The sequence below is a fragment of the Pan paniscus genome, chromosome 7 (assembly GCF_029289425.2).
Source record: "Pan paniscus chromosome 7, NHGRI_mPanPan1-v2.0_pri, whole genome shotgun sequence".
Lineage (NCBI taxonomy): Eukaryota > Metazoa > Chordata > Mammalia > Primates > Hominidae > Pan > Pan paniscus.
Genome location: NC_073256.2, coordinates 56,874,865 through 56,894,395, shown reverse-complemented (window position 1 = coordinate 56,894,395; position 19,531 = coordinate 56,874,865). Strand labels below are relative to the sequence as shown.

Sequence of the window (19,531 nt, the reverse complement as noted above, 5' to 3'; positions counted from 1 at the left end):
CTGTATGAGGTAGATACTATTATTCCCCTTTTTACAGATGAAGAAATTGAGGCACAGAAAGCTTATGTAACTGGTTCAACCGAGATCACACAAGTGATGGAATCAGGAAATATATTTGATGTGGTGGTGGATATTTTAGAATTTTGACATGAACTCTTGGTAATCTGGTTAAGAGTTTAAACTCAACTAATTTTAGTGTGGGTCTCTTATGATTCAGAAATTTGTCATTTTTTACACTTGAAAAACTAAATTTTATCACAGAATTTTGATTAATTTTATGAGACTTACATTTTACAGATTTATATATGAATATTTGACATATACTATCTCATAGTTTTATTAACTAATTTCTGGCTACATCAGTCTAGCCACCTGGATAATTCCTAATTGCTCTGGCCATCTCACACATCTTTATTCAAAGTATTTTTACCCCTCTTGCCAATCCAAAGTCTTCTGATTGGCTCTGGACCTAGAGACCTATGGAAACTATAATTCAGGTCTACCTTTTTTCTCATCCATGCCTGTTCTCCTTTGTCTTGTTAACTTTCATTTGTTCCTTGAGGCTCTGTCCTTTCACTTCATTCTGTCCCTGCATGCATTGTGGTTCAAACTCTGCCAGTAGCTTTGTTGTGATCTCTGTAGCACCCCTGACTTGCCCTCTGCCCTAGATATGGGAGAGAATTGGGAGTTTCAGGGTATCATTTTTAATGTTAGTGTTTTATTAGCCACTGAAAATAACCATTTCTGTAATCATTGTTCTCTTTTCCCTCATTATCACTAGCTTTTTATGTATATGAGAGGAGAAGGATGTCTCCCTCTTGGGGACCTTGTCCAGCAGAGTGATCAGCAAAGGAAGGATATAAAAGAGAGTAGATCCTCATGTTATCGAATATCTTTTTATCAGAATTATGGAGATAGAACATTCCACTTGTTTGACCAAAGAACCTGAAGATATTTATGTAGACCTGAAAAGATAACGGGATCACATGGGAAATACATATCAATTTTAATGTACCTATTAGAGTAAAGCATGTCTGATAATCTCTATCTTTTTTAAAGATTCGGAAACCCCGACCTCAGAGAGAACGTGCTCAGTGGGATATTGGCATTGCCCATGCAGAGAAAGCATTGAAAATGACTCGAGAAGAAAGAATAGAACAGTATACTTTTATTTACATTGATAAACAGCCTGAAGAGGCTTTATCCCAAGCAAAAAAGAATGTTGCCTCCAAAACCGAAGTTAAAAAAACCCGACGACCAAGATCTGTGCTGAATACTCAGCCAGAACAGACCAATGCAGGGGAGGTGGCCTCCTCACTCTCAAGTACTGAAATTCGGAGACATAGCCAGAGGCGGCACACAAGTGCGGAAGAGGAAGAGCCACCGCCTGTTAAAATAGCCTGGAAAACTGCGGCAGCAAGGAAATCCTTACCAGCTTCCATTACGATGCACAAAGGGAGCCTGGATTTGCAGAAGTGTAACATGTCTCCAGTTGTGAAAATTGAACAAGTGTTTGCTCTTCAGAATGCTACAGGGGATGGGAAATTTATCGATCAATTTGTTTATTCAACAAAGGTACCTCCTTTTTTCGTGGAGTTTTTTGGGGGATGGTAGTTTAAAAGTGGTCAACCTTGGCATTTAAAACAATGACCTTGGCATAATTTAAATACCCTTTCTACCCACTGAATTTGAAACATACAGTCATTGTACTCTGTGGGCAAAAAAGACAGGCAAAAAGGCTATGTTTTTCTTCTTTTTTTCCCCCTTCTTTTGTGATTTTCCCATCTGTAGTAGATTAGTCTTGAGCTGTGCAGCCAAAATTGAGCTTAGCTCCCTAAAGTCATGGAAAAAAACTGGGCACTTTGCCTGTTTCTAGTTTGCGTAGTTAGCTTTTCTTAGTTGCAAAGTGTACTTCTTATTAAAATCATTTTTGTCAATTATATGAATTAACCATTGTTATAAAAACCACTGTAATAATTGTACCTGCTGACCTGTTTGGTTCCACCAGCAATTTTGTTAGATTCTTATGGGCTTGGGATATCTAACTGCCTTTCAGAGAATCCCAGAACTGTGTTTGTTCTGTAACAATTAGCTGTGGCAATAACTTGGGTAATGGGGTAAAAACAGCCTCTACCAACTGTGTGCCTTCATCAGTTTGTCCTGGGCCTCCATTTAGGGCACTTACACTTTAGCTTGAAGACTTTAAAACTCTTCCATAATATTGGTAGGTATTTATTCCGTGTACCTCTTCACTACCATCCCATCCCATCCCACTGTGTTGAGTTTGTGATTCTGATTTAGTTGCATTTCATTCATGTGTATTAAAGAATTCTATGCTTATTTTTTCCTAATATAGTCATATGCAGATTAATTAGTTAAACAGGGGAATGCTTAATTAGTAATACATCTTCCTAGAGAAATGTCAAGGGTGCTCTTTTAACCTGGTCTGCCCATAGGTTCAGCTGACTTCAGTTAAGGCCAAGCTACCTGCAAAAACTTGAATTGCAGTCCCCACTTGGTTCTCTTGATAGCAAATGAATATTTTTCATCTTTCAAATAGCAAATGAGTATGTTGCATCTTTTTTGAGTACAAATTGGCTTTATTCTTGGAGCTAGTTTTACTGCTTCTGATGCACAAGTCAAACTTTGTCACTACCACCCCAAAGAATGCTATTTAAAGGAAATTCAAGATAAAACTGATCTTTTCAAAATGAAGGCTCTAAAAATATATGCATGTATATATTTATATTTATTTTTTCCTTTTTAAGAGATGAGATCTCACTCTGTGGCCCAGGCTGGAGTGCAGTGGTCAATAATAGCTCACTGCAGCCCCAAGGGATCTTCTGCCTTGGCCTTCCAAAGCACTGAGATTACAGTCATGAGCCACTGTGCCAGACCTTTTAAAAATTTTTTGTAGAGACAGGGTCTCACTATGGTGCCCAGGCTGGTCTTGAACTCCTGGCCTCTAGCTGTTCTCCTGCCTCAGTCTCCCAAAGTGTTGAGATTACAGGCAGGAGCCACGGTGCCTGGCCAAAAAAATACATATATGTTTATAAATCACTTCTTTACTTCTATTCCATTGCATTAAAAATACCTAAAAGGAGACCTAAGTTAATTATACCTGCCTTCTTTCTGCTTCGGATTACTTATTGGGTCACATTTTGGTCACCATGAGTGACATATTTCTGTATCTAGGGATATTCTTGTCTCTTAAGACATATTGGCATTTTTTTCTGTGTAATAGAGCACTTTACCAAATGCAAATGACTAGAGTTCTCTTACTGTGATATGTATAAAGACCAGAAAATATTTTGTTTTTATAGAAAATTGAGTGATACAGGTATATTTTTTAGTGACATTTATCACCTAGACTTAGACAAATACTCTACCTCACGTGATCTTATTGTGCATTTTAAAATGTATCTTGGAATTAGCTGGGCATGGTAGCACATGCCTGTAGTCCCAGCTACTCGGGAGGCTGAGGCAGGAGAATTACTTGAACCCGGGAGGCAGAGGTTGCAGTGAGCCAAGATCACACCACTGCACTGCAGCCCGGGTGACAGAGCCAGATTCCATCTTAAAAAAAAAATTTTTTTTGGCCGGGTGCGGTGGCTAACGCCTGTAATCCCAGCACCTTGGGAGGCCAAGGTGAGCAGATCACCTGAGGTCAAGAGTTCGAGACCAGCCTGGCCAACATGGTGAAACCTCATCTCTACTAAAAATACAAAAAAAAAATTAGCAGGGCGTGGTGGCACACATCTGTATTCCCAGGTACTTGGGGAGGCTGAGGCAGGAGAATCACTTGAACCCAGGTGGTGGAGGTTGCAATGAGCCAAGATCACACCATGCACTCCAGCCTGGGCGACAGAGGGAGACTTCTTCTCAAAAAAAAAAAAATTTGTTTTTAATTTTTAAAAAAAGTATCTTGATCACTTAATCAAATTTCTGATAAAGGCTAAGATAACTTAATTGCAGTCAAAGACCATATAAAATTTAAGCAAATTATGATCATTTTAAGCCATCTTTATAAGCCCATGATGCCACTTGCCTGGTAATCACCTGTTTTGTTGTTTTTTCTTTTGCCTTATTTTAAAGGGAATTGGTAACAAAACAGAAATAAGTGTCAGGGGGCAAGACAGGCTTATAATTTCTACACCAAACCAGAGAAATGAAAAGCCAACGCAGAGTGTATCATCTCCTGAAGCAACATCTGGTTCTACAGGTTGGTATGAATGAAGAGTATATATAGGTCCATTTTGAGAAATCCTTGTTCTGTTCTGCTATAATGTGGTAGCTGTGTTTCTAAGAAACTCTTAGTTATCAAAAGTAAATTATATTTAAAAATCAAAATATAAAAGCAGTTACTTTAATAGGAAAGTGGGTTAGGGGCTAGAGAACTTTATTCATAGCAAGTTATTTTTTGTACAAGAATTAAAATAATAGGGTTCTATAATTAAAAGTGTATAGCTATAAAAATCTATATGTATCTGAGTAAATACACCATCGATTATCTCTCTTTGCATAATGACAGCTTTACTTTTCCCACTCTATTAGCACACACATACCATTTCCTCCTTTACCCCTGTTGGAAACAAATGGCTGATGCCAAAGCTCTTGTCATTATTCCTAGTTGTGCTAGATACTAGTAGCTGAGGGGCCTAGAGCCTAATTGTCCTAATGTAACCTGTTTTCTGATTAGCAGACACCATGAATTGAAAATCAAGCCATGTTATTCTTGCTTAAAGAAGAAGTGACTGTATTCAGTAAGATTGTGCCTTTGGAATGTTTAACTTTTTTTTTTTTTGAGACAGAGTCTCACTCTGCCACTCAGGCTGGAGTGCTGTGGCTCAATCTCGGTTCGCTGCAACCTCCACCTCCCAGGTTCAAGCGATTCTCCTGCCTCAGCCTCCTGAGTAGCTGGGCTTACAGGGGCATGCCAACACACCCAGCTACTTTTTGTATTTTTAGTAGAGACAAAGTTTCACCATGTTGGCCAGGCTAGTCTCCAACTCCTGACCTTGTGATCTGCCTGCCTCGGCCTCCCAAAGTGCTGGGATTACAGGCATGAGCCACCACGTCTGGCCTTTTTTTTTTGAGACAGGGTCTCACTCTGTCATGCAGAGTGGAGTACAATGGTACGATCATGGCTCACTGCAGCCTCGACCTCCCAGGCTCAGGTGATCCTCTCACCTCAGCCTCCTAGGTAGCTGGGACCACAGGCATGCACCATGATACCTGGCTAAGTTTTTGTATTTTTTGCCATGTTGCCCAGGCTGGTCTCGAACCCCTGGATTCAAGCGATCTACCTGCCTCGGCCTCCCAGTGTGCTGGGATTATAGGCGTGAGCCATTGCACCCAGCCAACATAATTTTTTTGAGACTAACTTACTAAGGATTTTAGAGTTTCAATTGAATGTCTGGTGGGTTTGGTTTATGTAACAGTATTATATTAGTAGTATTTCTGTAATACTGCTTGCTTCATATAGCCATCAAGAAAAGAGTTAAGTATTAACTAGCGTGTTCATTTGGAATCTTAGTTTAGGAGAAAGGAGTTTGTTTCATTTTGTTCTTTAAAAATTTGTTTTGAATCTAAGAAGCGACTATAGTAGAAAAAAAAGTTAAACTATTTTCTGAACATACTTATAGACCCATATATGGGTTTCTTTGTTTTCCCACACTGACCAGCTGGGTGTCCTATGATTCAATTTGATTCTCACACTGTCTCCCTGGTGTTAGAGTCCAATCCCTCAGGTTAAGCGCTCAACCCTATGAGACTGCCCCCACTTCAGATGTCAGTTGCAAGTCTGGGGCTTCAGAGCTTCTGACTGACCAGCTATAAATTGGAGGTTCTCATGACCCCCTCCTTGGGTTTAGTCATTTGCTAGAGCAGCTCACAGAACTCAGACAAGCCCTTTCTTTACATTTACTGGTTCATGATAAAGCATATGGCAAAAGATACAGATAAACAGCCAGATGGAAGAGATGCACAGGGCAAGGTATATGGAAAGGGCTGTAGAGCTTCCATGCCCTCTCTGGCCATGCCACCCTACAGGCACCTTCGTGTGTTCAGCAACCTGGAATTTCTCCAAACCCTGTAGCTCGGGGATTTTTATGGAGGCTTTATCATGTAGGCATGATCAATTATTAACTCAGTCTTCAGCCCCACTCCCCTTCTCGGAGGATGGGGGGGTGGAGCTTAAAGCATCTAATCATAGCTTGGTTTTTCTAGTGACCAGCCCCCAACTAGGAACCCACCAAGAGTTGCCTCTTTAGAGCAAAAAACACTTATATTATGCAGGAAATTCCAAGTAGGAGCTCTGTGCCAGGAACCAGGGGCAGAGATCAAATATATGTTTCTTATCATATCACAATATCACAGTGACCAAGTAATTTTCTGGATGGATCAAAGTCTTAAGACCTGAAGTGGTAATCTTGAATCAGTAGTAACTCAGGCAAACCTGTGACTGAGTGGCATAAAGTGTAAATATTTTTGTAAGGGAAATTTAAATAAGATTCTAATTATTATAATAGCAAAGTAAAAAAAATCACTGTTCACAAAAGTACTTGGGCTAGCTTTCTTAAAAAGAAAATAATGGGAGCTGCAGGACAGGGAGAGGTAATGCCAGTGGAGATGCGGCACATGTTGGATGGGGCATTTTAAACAGCCTTTTTCAATATGGAATTGGGAAGGAAAGTTGAGTTAAAGAAAGGAGGGAGTGAATAGCAAAGTCCAGTACTACATTTGCAACTTGTATCATTTCAAAATACTTTATAAAAAGATGAACTTACAATGTCAAAGGAATGAGTAGATGGACTTAGAAGATTTCACATTAGCCGTAATTGAGAATGTTCCCTTCTTTGAATATTAAAAGAATCTTTTGGCCTCCACTTTCCAAATTAGGTATGTCAGTTTTGTTATCTCTTTACACTAAATGATTAGTAATTTGTCTGAATTTAAATGGGATACCTAGGAGGATCTTTATTTGAAATCAGCAGTTTCCTAAGGAGAAAGTAAATTCTTCCTATATTAGACTGATCTTAACTCAAATATTATGCTTTTATTTTGGATGGAGCTTGTTTTTCTTCCTCCTCTGAAAGTTACTGAATTTTTTTTATTTATTTTTTGTTGTTGAGACAGGGTCTTGCATCCAAGTTGAAGTGCAGTGGTGTGATCTTAGTTCACTGTAACCTTAAACTCCTGGACTCCAGAGATCCTCCTACCTCAGCCTCCTGGAGTAGCTGAGACTACCCAGTGCCTGCCACCATGCTTGGCTAATTTATTTTATTTTTATTTTTTGTAGAGATGAGGGTCTCACCTTGTTCCCCAGGCTGGTCTCGAACTCCTGGGCTCAAACGATCCTCCTGTCTTGCCCTCTTGAAGTGTTGGGATTACAGGCATGAGTCGCTGTGCCCAGCCTGAACATTTTCTTTTTATATAGTATTTTCATTGTAAGATTTAATTTCTGCTATGAATATTTCCTTTTTTTCTTAAGTGGAAGGTTATACTTCTTTATATCTGGAAAAAGGCAGTGTTGTTTTTTGCTTAAGCAGGAACGTAGAATTTAGGTTGTAAATTAAGATTGAAAACTTAATTTAGGGCCGGGTATGGTGGCTCACACCTGTAATCCCAGCAGTTTGGGAGGCCGAGGCAGGCGGATCACAAGGTCAGGAGTTTGAGACCAGCCTGGCCAACATGGTGAAACCCTGTCTCTACAAAGGTACAAAAAAAAAAATTAGCTGGGCATGGTGGCGCACGCCTGTAATCCCAGCTACTCAGGAGGCTGAGGCAGGAGAATTGCTTGAACCCTGGAGGCGGAGGTTGCAGTGAGCCAAGATCGCGCCATTGCACCCCAGCCTGGGTGACAGGGAGAGACTCCGTCTCAAAAAAGAAAAGAAAAGAAAAGAAAAGAAAAAAAACTTAATTTAGGGACTGGTGCTCTAAAGCTTTGAGCTTGTTTGAAGTTTGGTTAACAGCTGTGGTTGATAAGCATACCTTGTCTTTTTAAGTGACCATTTTGCTTTTTGTGAAAATAACTTCAGTAGTTGAAAAGTCAAAATAGAAACTTGTTCACCCTTCAGAAACCAATTGCATCATCTCAGCTGATGTTAACTGCTTAAGGAAATTATTGAGCCTTTTCTTAGTAAATTTCAAGGATATATAAAATGTTTGGCACTGTCACATTTTTGTCGTTTGAAGAACTGTACTTGTATTCACACTAGATTTCAAAGTTATTTTCCAAGCCCAGAAATGCTCACCTCCTCTTTCTTAGAACATGAACATAATACTCTTCAATGGTTTTAAATGTATATGTTCTTTGGGTAACTTTCAGAATAATTTTAAGAAATCATGTTGCTTTATCCTCTATAAGACAGTAAATCAAATCTCATCTGCTCTTCATGGTGTGATTATATTACCCTCAACACAAGTAAATATTTTTTTGTTCATTTTTAAGCAATTCCATTTTCATTTTTGCCCTTCCTAGTAGTAGTTGAATATTGACACTTTAATACTAAAGTATGGATCTCGGATCCTCAGGTTGGTCTGGGAGGGTAGCATATCTGCTGTCTTAGTAAACATTTTCGTCAGTGTAAGGAGAAGAGTGAGAGTAAAGAAAGGAGCCAGTACCTTTACTTGTGATTACTATAAATCGATTAACCACAGCTCCAAAACAATATATTGTTATCAAACTACCCGCTCCTTCCCAAAAACAAAACAAAGTAGTGGGATCCTTCATTTTGGCTTTGAACTAAAGAGAGGGAAGTCATTTATACATAGCCAAGAGCAATGAAACCAGAAAATATAAAGGTTATATGAAAGGCTTTATAGATAGAGCTTCTATCTGATTTTATAGGTCTTAGTGGCTTCTTCCTATGGCAAGCCAGAGGTGATTATGATTTAGGAAGGAATATGTAGGTGGTCCAGGCACTGAAAACATGGAGAACAGCTGCACTGCAGGTATCATTCCTCCTCAGGCTCACAGAATGAAATCATTCCTGACAATGTTCTTTCAAGTTGTGTTCTTCAATTTCAGTTTTATCCTTTCCAAAAATGGGGTCCATGTGAGTTTTCTTCAATTCGCTTTTAAAGAATTGTACTCTTTAAAAATCTTAATAGTTTGTTTTACCATTTAACATGAAAAAGCTTGATAATTTGTTTCAACTAGTTTTCCACGACTAATTATTTCCAGAGTATAACAGATCCCTTGATAGTCAAATTAATGATTAGGTTTTGGTCACATTTTTTGCCTTCCCTGCTTTTCCTGCTTTTGTTATTAATAACAACAGCAAAACTTATATAAGTGCAACAAGCACTGTTAACCATTTTATGTATAGAATTAATTAAACTCATTTGTTAAAATGCAGAATGTGTGGCACTGATTGAATTCTGAACCAATAATTTCTAACATCAGGTGGATAATAAAGTTATTTTTATGCATCCTTCAGTCCCTTCATTCCCTAATTATATTTACCTAAAGATGTTTATGTGCCTTTAAAACTAATGTGTCTGCTGTTTTAGTTTGACTTTTCAATTTTTAAAAAACCAATCCCCCTTTATTTGTATAATTTAGGACCCTTTGTGAATCCCAGTCTCAGCTTATCAGCCTTTACAATTTGATCTGTTAAATAATTTATATGCTCCTGAATGTTTAGCATTTTTTAATGATTTTAATTAAAATTCCAAAAGTAATGGGTAAGAAAAGCAAGGAATTTGGTCATATCTTAATTACATAGATGTCAAGGTATCCTTAAGTGAGTTTTTGTTTGTGTGTTTAAATCATTCCTTAGGCTCAGTAGAAAAGAAGCAACAGAGAAGATCAATTAGAACTCGTTCTGAATCAGAGAAATCCACTGAGGTTGTGCCAAAGAAGAAGATCAAAAAGGAGCAGGTTGGCTTCCTACATGTAGAGAGTTAAAACATTGTATTTGTAAATGTTGTGGCTTACATTCCTGTCTTAAAAGAAAGAGAAACTTTCCCCCACACTGAGTTTCCTTTCTGGACTATCTTAACGCTTCTGTCCTGGTGGGTTCCAGTGCTCAGTTTTAATACAGCCATCCCTGTGATTCTGCTTCAAGCATTTTCACAGAAAACAGGTTTCAGGAGATGGGAAGCCAGTGGTGCAAGACTTAAAAAATCCTTCACATTTATTTAGAAGTTTCTGTTATCAGCAGAATGATTTCATGTTTTTATGATTTTTATTTGGAACCATCATTGAGTTCCTTTTTTTTTTTTTAAGTTTGATTTTGGTTTAAGCTGCTGGTATGTATTGTTTTTTATTTTTTAAACAAATCAATTTAATTTATATTCTTATATTTAAGAAGCAGATATTCATAGATGATCTGTTTTTTCTGTTAATATCGCAGATTTTTTGGAATGTTATTTTCCCAGTGGAATATTCGCCTGATATCAGGTTGTCAGATAAATAATATTTAGGTAAAAAAAGGTGTGTGGGGGGGTTGCATTTTGACTGAAGTGTATTAAACCAGTGTAATCAATGTAGTAAGATACATTTAAATCAACTTTTCAAATAAAATTTTAGAAGCCATTCTTCTTTAAATTAAACTCACAATCAGATTTTTTCTTAATTTTTTTTGTGAAAGAATATCCATTCTTACAGCCTAAACACCTGCTAGTAAACAAAACAAATTCTGAATAGAATTAGTTCCAATAAGTTTTATATTTTTTAAACCATTTAATATGGAAGAATGTGAGCTTTTCTATTTAAAATATTTCCTTCATGATTTTAAACTTCCAAATTTAAAAGCTAACTTTGTGGGTGCTCTGTGGTATCACCAAGCAAGTGGAACAGTTTTTCCAGAATATTTAACTAAAATTTAAATAGTATACTAATTTGTCATTCATTTATCATATTAACTTTCATATTTCATACTTAGGAAATTATATTCCAAAAAATCTTTCTAAGCTCTTGAAAATCTATAGTTATTCATTACCAAAATGAAGTTGTGATTTTGCCAGCTGGTTCCCAAAATCAGTCTGTGACCAGTCAGTTTTAAACTAATAAGCAGAATGAGTACAAAAAGTGGGACAAATTGTTAATGCCACTGTGTTATAGTTAGTAGTAGAACAATACCAGTGCTTGTTTAGAAGATTTTATATTTGTATTACTAATTGTATCTTATAAAAGCGTTTCTGTTGTATGTTTTTTTACCTGTTGTAAAAAAAAATAAAAATTTTTTTAAAAAGCTTAGAACAATCCTTAAATATTTACAAAATGTGTTTCAACATTCATATTTCACCACATCTTAAAGAAACATGAAATTCAATTTATAGCTTAAACAGGAACTCCTCCAAACAGCCTCCTTTCTCTAATTCCAATGGTTCAATCCTCAAATTACCACGTGTTTTACATATACATTGGCAGAATAACTTCTGATCTCGCTCTCCTAATGTAGGATCAAGACACTGTTCATAAGACACTCAAGAAAGTGCTTTTGCAATATCACAAACTTATTTTCTTAAGTTTGTACTAGCAGCAAAAGTATTGAGCTTCCAGCTGTATGGAGCCCTGTAGCACTCTCTACAGAGAGGGTCCTGATTCCCAGCAACTTAGCTGTGAGTGCAGGCGCGGAAGGGTCTTAAAGTGGCGTGAGTTACATTAACCTGAGTATCATAGTAAGTAAAAATTTATCCTAACGTCTTTGGGGCGGGAGGGGTTTTTAGCAACACTGGGGCCGGTTGCAGAAACAACCCCTCTCCTGCCTTCCAGACACTGAGGAAAGTATTCTTGTTCTCTTCATATACCAAGGGAATGGTGGGAAAAGTCTTTGCTAGAGAGCATGTGGCTGTGTGTTGTCACTTGATATTCAGCACAGGCAGCTAGGATTTAAACCCTCCCTGATCTTGAGACAGAGAACTTTACCCAAAAGATGGGACTGAGTTCAGATTTCAGATACATTAATCACTCATCATTGCTTAGATTGATGAAAGTATCTTTTCCCTCTGTTAATAATTAAAAGGGAAAAAAATTCTTTGTTAATGCTGTATTTTTCTGTCCAAACAGGTTGAAACAGTTCCTCAGGCTACAGTGAAGACTGGATTACAGAAAGGTGAGTTAATATTATAATGTTGCTTTGCATTTCCTTGATTAAAACCAATTTTTAAGAATTATTTGTACTTCATGTATTTTTGTCTGTCTCTGTAAATCATTGTTGTTGCTCTTCAGTGTGAAATTGCAGTATTCCCCAGTGTTCGTGTGTGTGTGTGACTTTTAGAGTTGATCTTATTCTGTACCTCCACGTGAAAAGTCTTACTTGTTTTGGTAAATTGGAGAACACCACGTAGACTTGATACTGTTTCCAACTTTTCTCCATAAGATTCTGGGGTTTCACTGGCTTATAAACTAGGGATGTGACGAATCCACTTTTTTTGGTATTCGACTGAATACCGAATAGTAGCTATTCATGTTTGTCAAACATGCACTATGACAAATCAGACAAGACAAGCTGATTGAAAAAATCTTGCCACATTTATTTTTACAGTGCTGTAAAATCTTTTTGTAAATTAAAATGATTCATAGCATTTATGGCCACTATTAGATGACCTTATGCGAATCTATTTGAGATATGCACAAAGTTTAAGAAAGCTTAAACTTATATCTGTATTTTCTGTGTGCAATTTGACTACAGTACAAACTCCATAGCATGATTCGTGCGTTTTTGGTGAGATCAAACTGTATTTAATACCTGTAGTTTACTCTGGGCAAATTGCATTATTTAAAAATAAAATAAAACAACAGCCTCTCTGCATTCTCGGGGAGAAGTCTGCAGCGATGGTCTCCGTGGAGATCCTCAGCAGAACTGAACAGCCTCTCGGAGGGAACACTGCTTGGCGGAGCTCCAAGAAAAGACATCGCGATCGCTGCGAGATTAGGAGGCCTGATTGCGTTGTGTTTCCACCATTCCACAGGGTCGGCGGACCGGGGAGTGCAGGGCTCTGTCAGATTCAGTGACAGCTCCGTCTCCGCAGCGATTGAGGAAACTGTGGACTGAGATTCCTGTACAATTTCATCCCAGAAACTCCAGACTTGTAGTCTCCATGCAAGATTTCTTTGTCGGCGGCTTGATAAACAGTTTCTTTGTTTTCGATTTTGATTTCGCCAATCATCATTATTGGCATTTTCCTGCCTGGTTTCTTCTTCAAGACTCTGAACAATTGCTTTAACAGTCAAATGATTTTTTTTTTTCGGTTTGAGCTGGATGGGTACAGCTTAAATCATGGGTCCAGCCTAAAAACCACCATTTAACTTACACTGATCAATTTCAACATGGACTGTTTTTGGTTTTTTGTTTTTAAATAAAGCATCATTAATGCACATCTGCAGGGGTTTGCCAAACAGCCCAAACTGTATACATTACAATCATTAAAAGTTCTTATTTTTTTTAATATTAGTGCCGTTATCATGGAGAACAGCATGACAGCTGTCTTTGGCAGTCTGTCATTTTTCTAGCATTTTCAGAAACTCATCGGAAATGGCGGTACCTGTGTTTCCCTTCGAAAGCCTCTCAGTACAGCACTCCTGTTCCTCTGTTAAAACTCCTTGTTAATCCAGTGATCTTTTAGGCCAAGGAAATATTTTGTGATGGTGTTCTGGGTCCATACACCAGCAATGAAGGAGATAGATTTGTGTACTTGTGTTTTTTAATCAGCATTAACATGGGCAGGCACCCTCATTTATAGATGTCAGGAAACATTCAGTGAAAAACTTGTAGAATGGGATGTGATAACGAGGTTCCAGTAATCTGAGCAGTCTAACGAGGCCCACCTCCTCCACCACAGAACGTGGCTATGTTCCAAGTGCTACTCTCACTCAGCCTGTTGCGGATCTTCATGGCCTCAGGAGACTTGTTTCTCCATGGGCTCTTCTGGACTGCACACTTCCACCATAGCTTGCTGGGCTGATCTAGATGTCTGTTTGTTGTATGGAAATTTTGGGGGAAAAAATCCAAAACACAAACTGTGGGTTGAAATATTAACCGTCTCCTTGGTTCCTTGGTATTCACCGTGCCTGATCTGCACATTTCATCGTGGCTGTTTCTGTATAGCCTATACTGCATTAGCCCAAGAGATTGTTGCTTTGTAACTTTTTGCACTATTGTTTTGGCTGGATTTGTATTACACACAGTTTTAAAAAAAAAAAAATTCCACACTATTCTCTGCCTTTTTTTTTCCTATTTATTTCTTCCCGCACAAATTCCACATAGAGGCCTTCCCATCCAGCTCTACGTGATTTGGCTGCACTTGAACACTGATTGTCCATTTACAACCCTCAGCAATGTGCCTTCTAAATGGCATGACATATGTAGATGTGCTGCAGCGCTTGTTAATGGTCACAATAAATGCCACTTCACCAAGGAAGTCTCAGATGAACAATTATGAACATCCAAATTTTATTGGGGGGCAATAATCAACTGAATTGCAAAATTTGGGGGAAAATGGCACTATCCGTGTACGAATCGAATACAAATCAAAGATTTGTCACATCCCTAATAAAAACAAGATGGAGATGTCTCTGCAACCATATTTGTAAGCTACACAGTGTGTTGGGTTTTATGTCTTCCCCCTCCAAATTGAATGGTTCTTTGAATTGCTCCAAATCCATCAGCTATCCTGCAATTTTCATAGAATTGATTTTTAGGTTGGAACGTGGGCTCTGTTGACTGAAAATAGCTTTAGAGAGGAGAACTGAATTAAATGTTTTGATAGAGCGGTTGTAAATTAAATCAGTCACTACCAGGAAGGTCAGAAGTTCTGAAGTTTTGACTCATTATTTCAGTGTTACAAAGAGAGCTATGCTTTTTCCACACTAAAGATGAGTTTGAGAAAAGAAAATATTCTCCCACACACAAAAAAATTAAAACAAACCTTAAGTACTATTTTAGGATTAATTTCAGTGTGTTGTATTAAGGTGCCAGCGAGATTTCAGATTCCTGTAAACCTCTAAAGAAAAGGAGTCGCGCCTCAACTGATGTAGAAATGACTAGTTCAGCATACAGAGACACATCTGACTCCGATTCTAGAGGACTGAGTGACCTGCAGGTAAATATGTGCAAGGGTCTGGACAAAGTGTTCTTTCTTGAACATAATGCTTTTGCCTTATTTATTTGGGGAAATCAGGACATTTTAAAAATACTCATAGAAAAAAATCACTTTGTTTATTTTGAGCGTCTTAATTCTTTTGCTCTCATGTTATATAACAAAACTATAGTTTGTTTGTAATTTTAACTACAGTTTTTCCCAAAACAGCAGACCTATGGTATCTGTGGATTTTGGAAAGAAAGGAAGGAAAAAAGAGGTGGTTGTGTCAAGATCTAATGTTTGAGCAAGTCTTACTAGGATTTTCATAGCATCTTATCTTGGAGGGAATTTTCATTTTGTTTTTCTTAAAAATGCTATGTTTTCTATATAGGTAGGCTTTGGAAAGCAAGTAGATAGCCCTTCAGCTACTGCAGATGCAGACGTTTCTGATGTGCAGTCCATGGATTCAAGTTTGTCGAGAAGAGGCACTGGAATGAGTAAGAAGGACACTGTATGTCAGGTAGGCAGGTAACTGGTGCTATGGCTTGAAATAATTGCTGTTATATTCTGCCAGTAATAGACTTAACTCCTGTTGAAGAGGATAATATGTTTCCAAATTATTATGATATTACTTTAAAGCTACAGATATAAAACTTCTTTGTGGTTCTTTTTTTCCCTTTCTGAGTTGGAATACTTACCCACATGCCAATCTTTAGTGTGATATACTATTATTAATTGGAAGTAAATGGCAGATGACTGATTGGAAAAACTTTCTTAAATTCAAAATTTTAAAGTAATAACTTTCTCAGTGTATTTTTACCGTTCTTGAAAAAATACTGCTTTGCCCTGTGAAGAAAAGTTAAATATGCAGATCCCAAAGAAGGAATCCTAAAAGACCAAGTATGACTTTAAACTTTATACCATATTGTATCTGGAAATACTGTAATTGTCTAGTTCTCTGGTTCTCAAAGTGAAGGCCAAGGACAAACAATATCAGCATCTTCTGGATACATATTAGAAATGCACATTCTTGGGGCCCCCGCCAGACCTACTGAATCACAGTCTGTGGGTGAGGGACCCGGTAATTTGTGTTTAACGAGCCGCCCATGTGGTCTTGATGTTTGCCAAAGTTTGAGAACCACTGCTTTTTGCCATATTACAGATTTGTGAAAGCTCTGGTGACTCTCTGATTGCTTGTGAGGGAGAGTGCTGCAAACACTTTCACCTGGAGTGCCTGGGATTGACATCACTTCCTGATAGCAAGTTCATCTGCATGGAATGTAAAACTGGTAAGATGACTTATTTCGAGAGTCATGAAAAGATGAATGGGATTGTGCCAGGAATGTGCACTGACAACCTCTCCTAGGACATCTTGTTCCCATTACTTTTATTAGCCCTCCTCCTCTCTTCCCAAAGGTATTTCAACAAATTAAGATTTGGCTTCAAGATTTAAAAAGTAGTTAAATTTCCTCCTACTGGTGCCTTCTACCATAAAACCTGTCAAATTACCAAGATGAATTTGTGTTTTATCTAAAGAGTTATATAAAGTATGTTAATTGAGTTATTTTTCAGATGGATTTGAGATTTTGGGGGCTCAATAAATTGGTTTAAAGTTCTTTAAGAGACTGGAAGAAGTATCAGTGCATAACCACAGTGATTATATTTCTAGTGGAAATTTGGAGCTACTGGAAATCATTTTTTAAACTTGGGATTCACCATTTATTTCTTATCTCACTATACATAGACTACCACCTACTAAAATAATTTGTAGAGAAATAAATATGCTAGTTTATATTTCTTCTCTCTGTAGCCATAATTCTGGTTAATATCATGGAAAGCAAGTCGTAGTTGTTTAATCTGTAACAACATGGCAAATTAAAAATAACTGGAGATGACATGGTGGTGCTTCTAGGAACCATGTTGATGTGTTTTTTGTTTTGTTTTGCTTTGTTTTAGCTATGAGGAACTAAGCCGATTGGATAGCAAGTGTACATGATATGCTGATCTTACCTTTGACTATTATTTTTCTACTCCTTCTTTTCCTTTTATTTGGATTCTTACAGATATTTATTTTATCTTTTCTTATTTGATTGTATGCCTCCTAAAATCTTTCAGACAAAAAGTTAGTAATTTTTTTTTTTTTTTTTTTTTTGAGACAGAGTCTCGCTCTGTCGCCCAGGCTGGAGTGCAGTGGCACGATCTAGGCTCACTGCAAGCTCCGCCTCCCAGGTTCACGCCATTCTCCTGCCTCAGCCTCCCGAGTAGCTGGGACTACAGGTGCCTGCCACCACGCCTGGCTAATTTTTTGTATTTTTAGTAGAGACGAGGTTTCACCATGTTAGCCAGGATGGTCTCGATTTCCTGACCTCGTGATCGGCCCGCCTTGGCCTCCCAAGTAATTTTTTTTTTAACTGAACACTAACTTACTAAATGTTAGGTGCTACAAGTACTAAGCATTTTCTCCTGCTATTTCATTTGATCCATGATGAGATAGGTACTATTATGATTTCCATTATGCAGAAGGAGAAACAGGCTTAGAGAGTTTAGTAGCTTCCCCAAAGTCACAAAGATAGCCCATGATGACTCTGTGATTTAAACCCAGGCAGCTGGACTCCAGATTTATTTTTTCTTTACCATGGTCTTCTACTGCCCTGGTGAATAGGATGGACATCACAAGTCACATGTCATATATCCCAATACACACTCATTCACATACATACGCACACACACAGATACACACACACATGTACATAAACTAAGCTATGGAAGCTGTTTAGAACATATAACTTAAAATTTTCCCCTTATAAAATATTTTATTCATCACATTTAGACTCTGCAGTAAAACTTGTGAACAGTTTGCCAACTGGCAGCCCCGGGGTCATATTATCTGCACATCATTTTATTTGGCCTTCAGAATGCATTTTCATTTTTGAACACGGATAGAGCATGTAATCCTGGCTCCTCACATTCCCCATTATTCCTTTTTCTAAAATTCAGTCATTCCAGTCACTTATATATGCTGCCTGGCCCCTTTAAGCATTCAAGTATTGTATTAGGGACTTCTTGCATTGCTATAAAGAAATACCTGAGACTGGGTAATTTATAAAGAAAAGACGTTTAAGTGGCTCACAATTCTGCAGGCTGTATAGGAAGGATAGTGCCAGTATCTGCTTGGCTTCTGAGGAGGCCTCGGGAAACTTACAATCATGGCAGAAGGCAAAGTGGGAGTAGGCACTTCAAATGGCAAAAGCAGGAGCAAGAGAGAGAGTTGAGGGAGAGGGCCACAGTTTTTAAATGACCAGATTTCACAAGCACCCACTGACTGTCGCAAAGACAGCACCAAGCCATGTGGGATCCACCTCCATGATCCATACACCTCCCACCAGACCTCACTTCCAACATTGGGGATTATATTTCAACAGGAGATTTGGGTGGGGACAAATATCCAAAGTATATCAAGTATGCAATCCCTGATTTAAGATATTGATAGGAAGGACCATATATCTCAGTATTAAAACACTCTTAGGGCTTCTCTCCTAACTCTAGAATCCAGGAGAATTCTTCCAACAGAGGCTAGGTGTATTTAATTTGGTACACATCTATTAGAAAATTTAAGAGGGAATTTTGCTTTAAAAACAGTTAAGTATGGGATGTTATCAGTAAGCATGAAAAAAATCTTTAATAAAAAACAGTTGGGTAGAACAAAGTCAGAGGACTCACATTTCCTCATTTGAAAGTATACTACAAAGCTACAGAAGTCAAAACAGTGTGATACTGGCATAAAGACAGACATATAGACCAATGGCATAGAAAGCCCAGAAGTAAGCACTTGCATATATGGTCAAATGATTTTTGATAAGGGTGTGAAGACTAGTCAGTGGAAAAAAAGACAGTCTTTCCAACAAATGATGCTGGAAGAGTTGGATATATGCCTGTAAAAGAATGAAGTTGGACCCTTACCCAGCAGCATAAACAAAATTAATTCAAGATGAATCAAAGACCAAGATGTAAGAGCTAAACCTATAAAACTCTTGGAAGAAAACATTGCATAGAGGAAAAGCTTCATGACAATGGATTTGGCAGTGATTTCGTATACATGACACCAAAGGCACAGGCAACAAAAGGAAAAACAGACAAATTGTACTTCATCAAAATTAAAAACTTTTGTACACCAAAGGGTCTTATCAACATAATGTAAAGGCAACCCTCAGAATGGGAGAAAATATTTGCAAATTACATATCTCATAAAGCATTAATACCCAGAATATATAGAGAACGCCTTCAACTCAGCAATAAAAAACTAAACAACTCAAGCCAGGTGTGGTGGCTTATGCCTGTAATACCGGCACTTTGGGAGGCTGAGTTGGGCGGATCAGCTGAGGTCAAGAGTTTAAGACCAGCCTGACCAACATGGAGAAACCCCATCTCTACTAAAAATACAAAATTAGCTGGGCATGGTGGCACATGCCTATAATTCCAGCTACTCGGGAAGCTGAGG

At 38.0% G+C, this 19,531-nt stretch overlaps 1 protein-coding gene across 9 annotated transcripts in view; it reads left to right on the top strand.

Annotated features, from left to right (window-relative positions):
- NSD3 (nuclear receptor binding SET domain protein 3) overlaps positions 1 to 19,531 on the top strand; it is a 113,374-nt gene that overhangs the window by 52,168 nt on the left and 41,675 nt on the right. For 8 of the 9 annotated variants that reach the window (XM_003830724.5, XM_008956146.5, XM_008956145.5 and 5 more), the window contains exons 6-12: positions 1,060 to 1,575; positions 4,096 to 4,222; positions 9,786 to 9,886; positions 12,020 to 12,065; positions 14,924 to 15,054; positions 15,425 to 15,553; positions 16,196 to 16,322. In XM_003830724.5, coding sequence (XP_003830772.4) covers positions 1,060 to 1,575; positions 4,096 to 4,222; positions 9,786 to 9,886; positions 12,020 to 12,065; positions 14,924 to 15,054; positions 15,425 to 15,553; positions 16,196 to 16,322 — 1,177 coding nt within the window. Of the gene's footprint in view, positions 1 to 1,059; positions 1,576 to 4,095; positions 4,223 to 9,785; positions 9,887 to 12,019; positions 12,066 to 12,924; positions 14,550 to 14,923; positions 15,055 to 15,424; positions 15,554 to 16,195; positions 16,323 to 19,531 lie in introns of those variants that run through there. The other variant, XM_008956148.4, reaches the window with a different exon arrangement.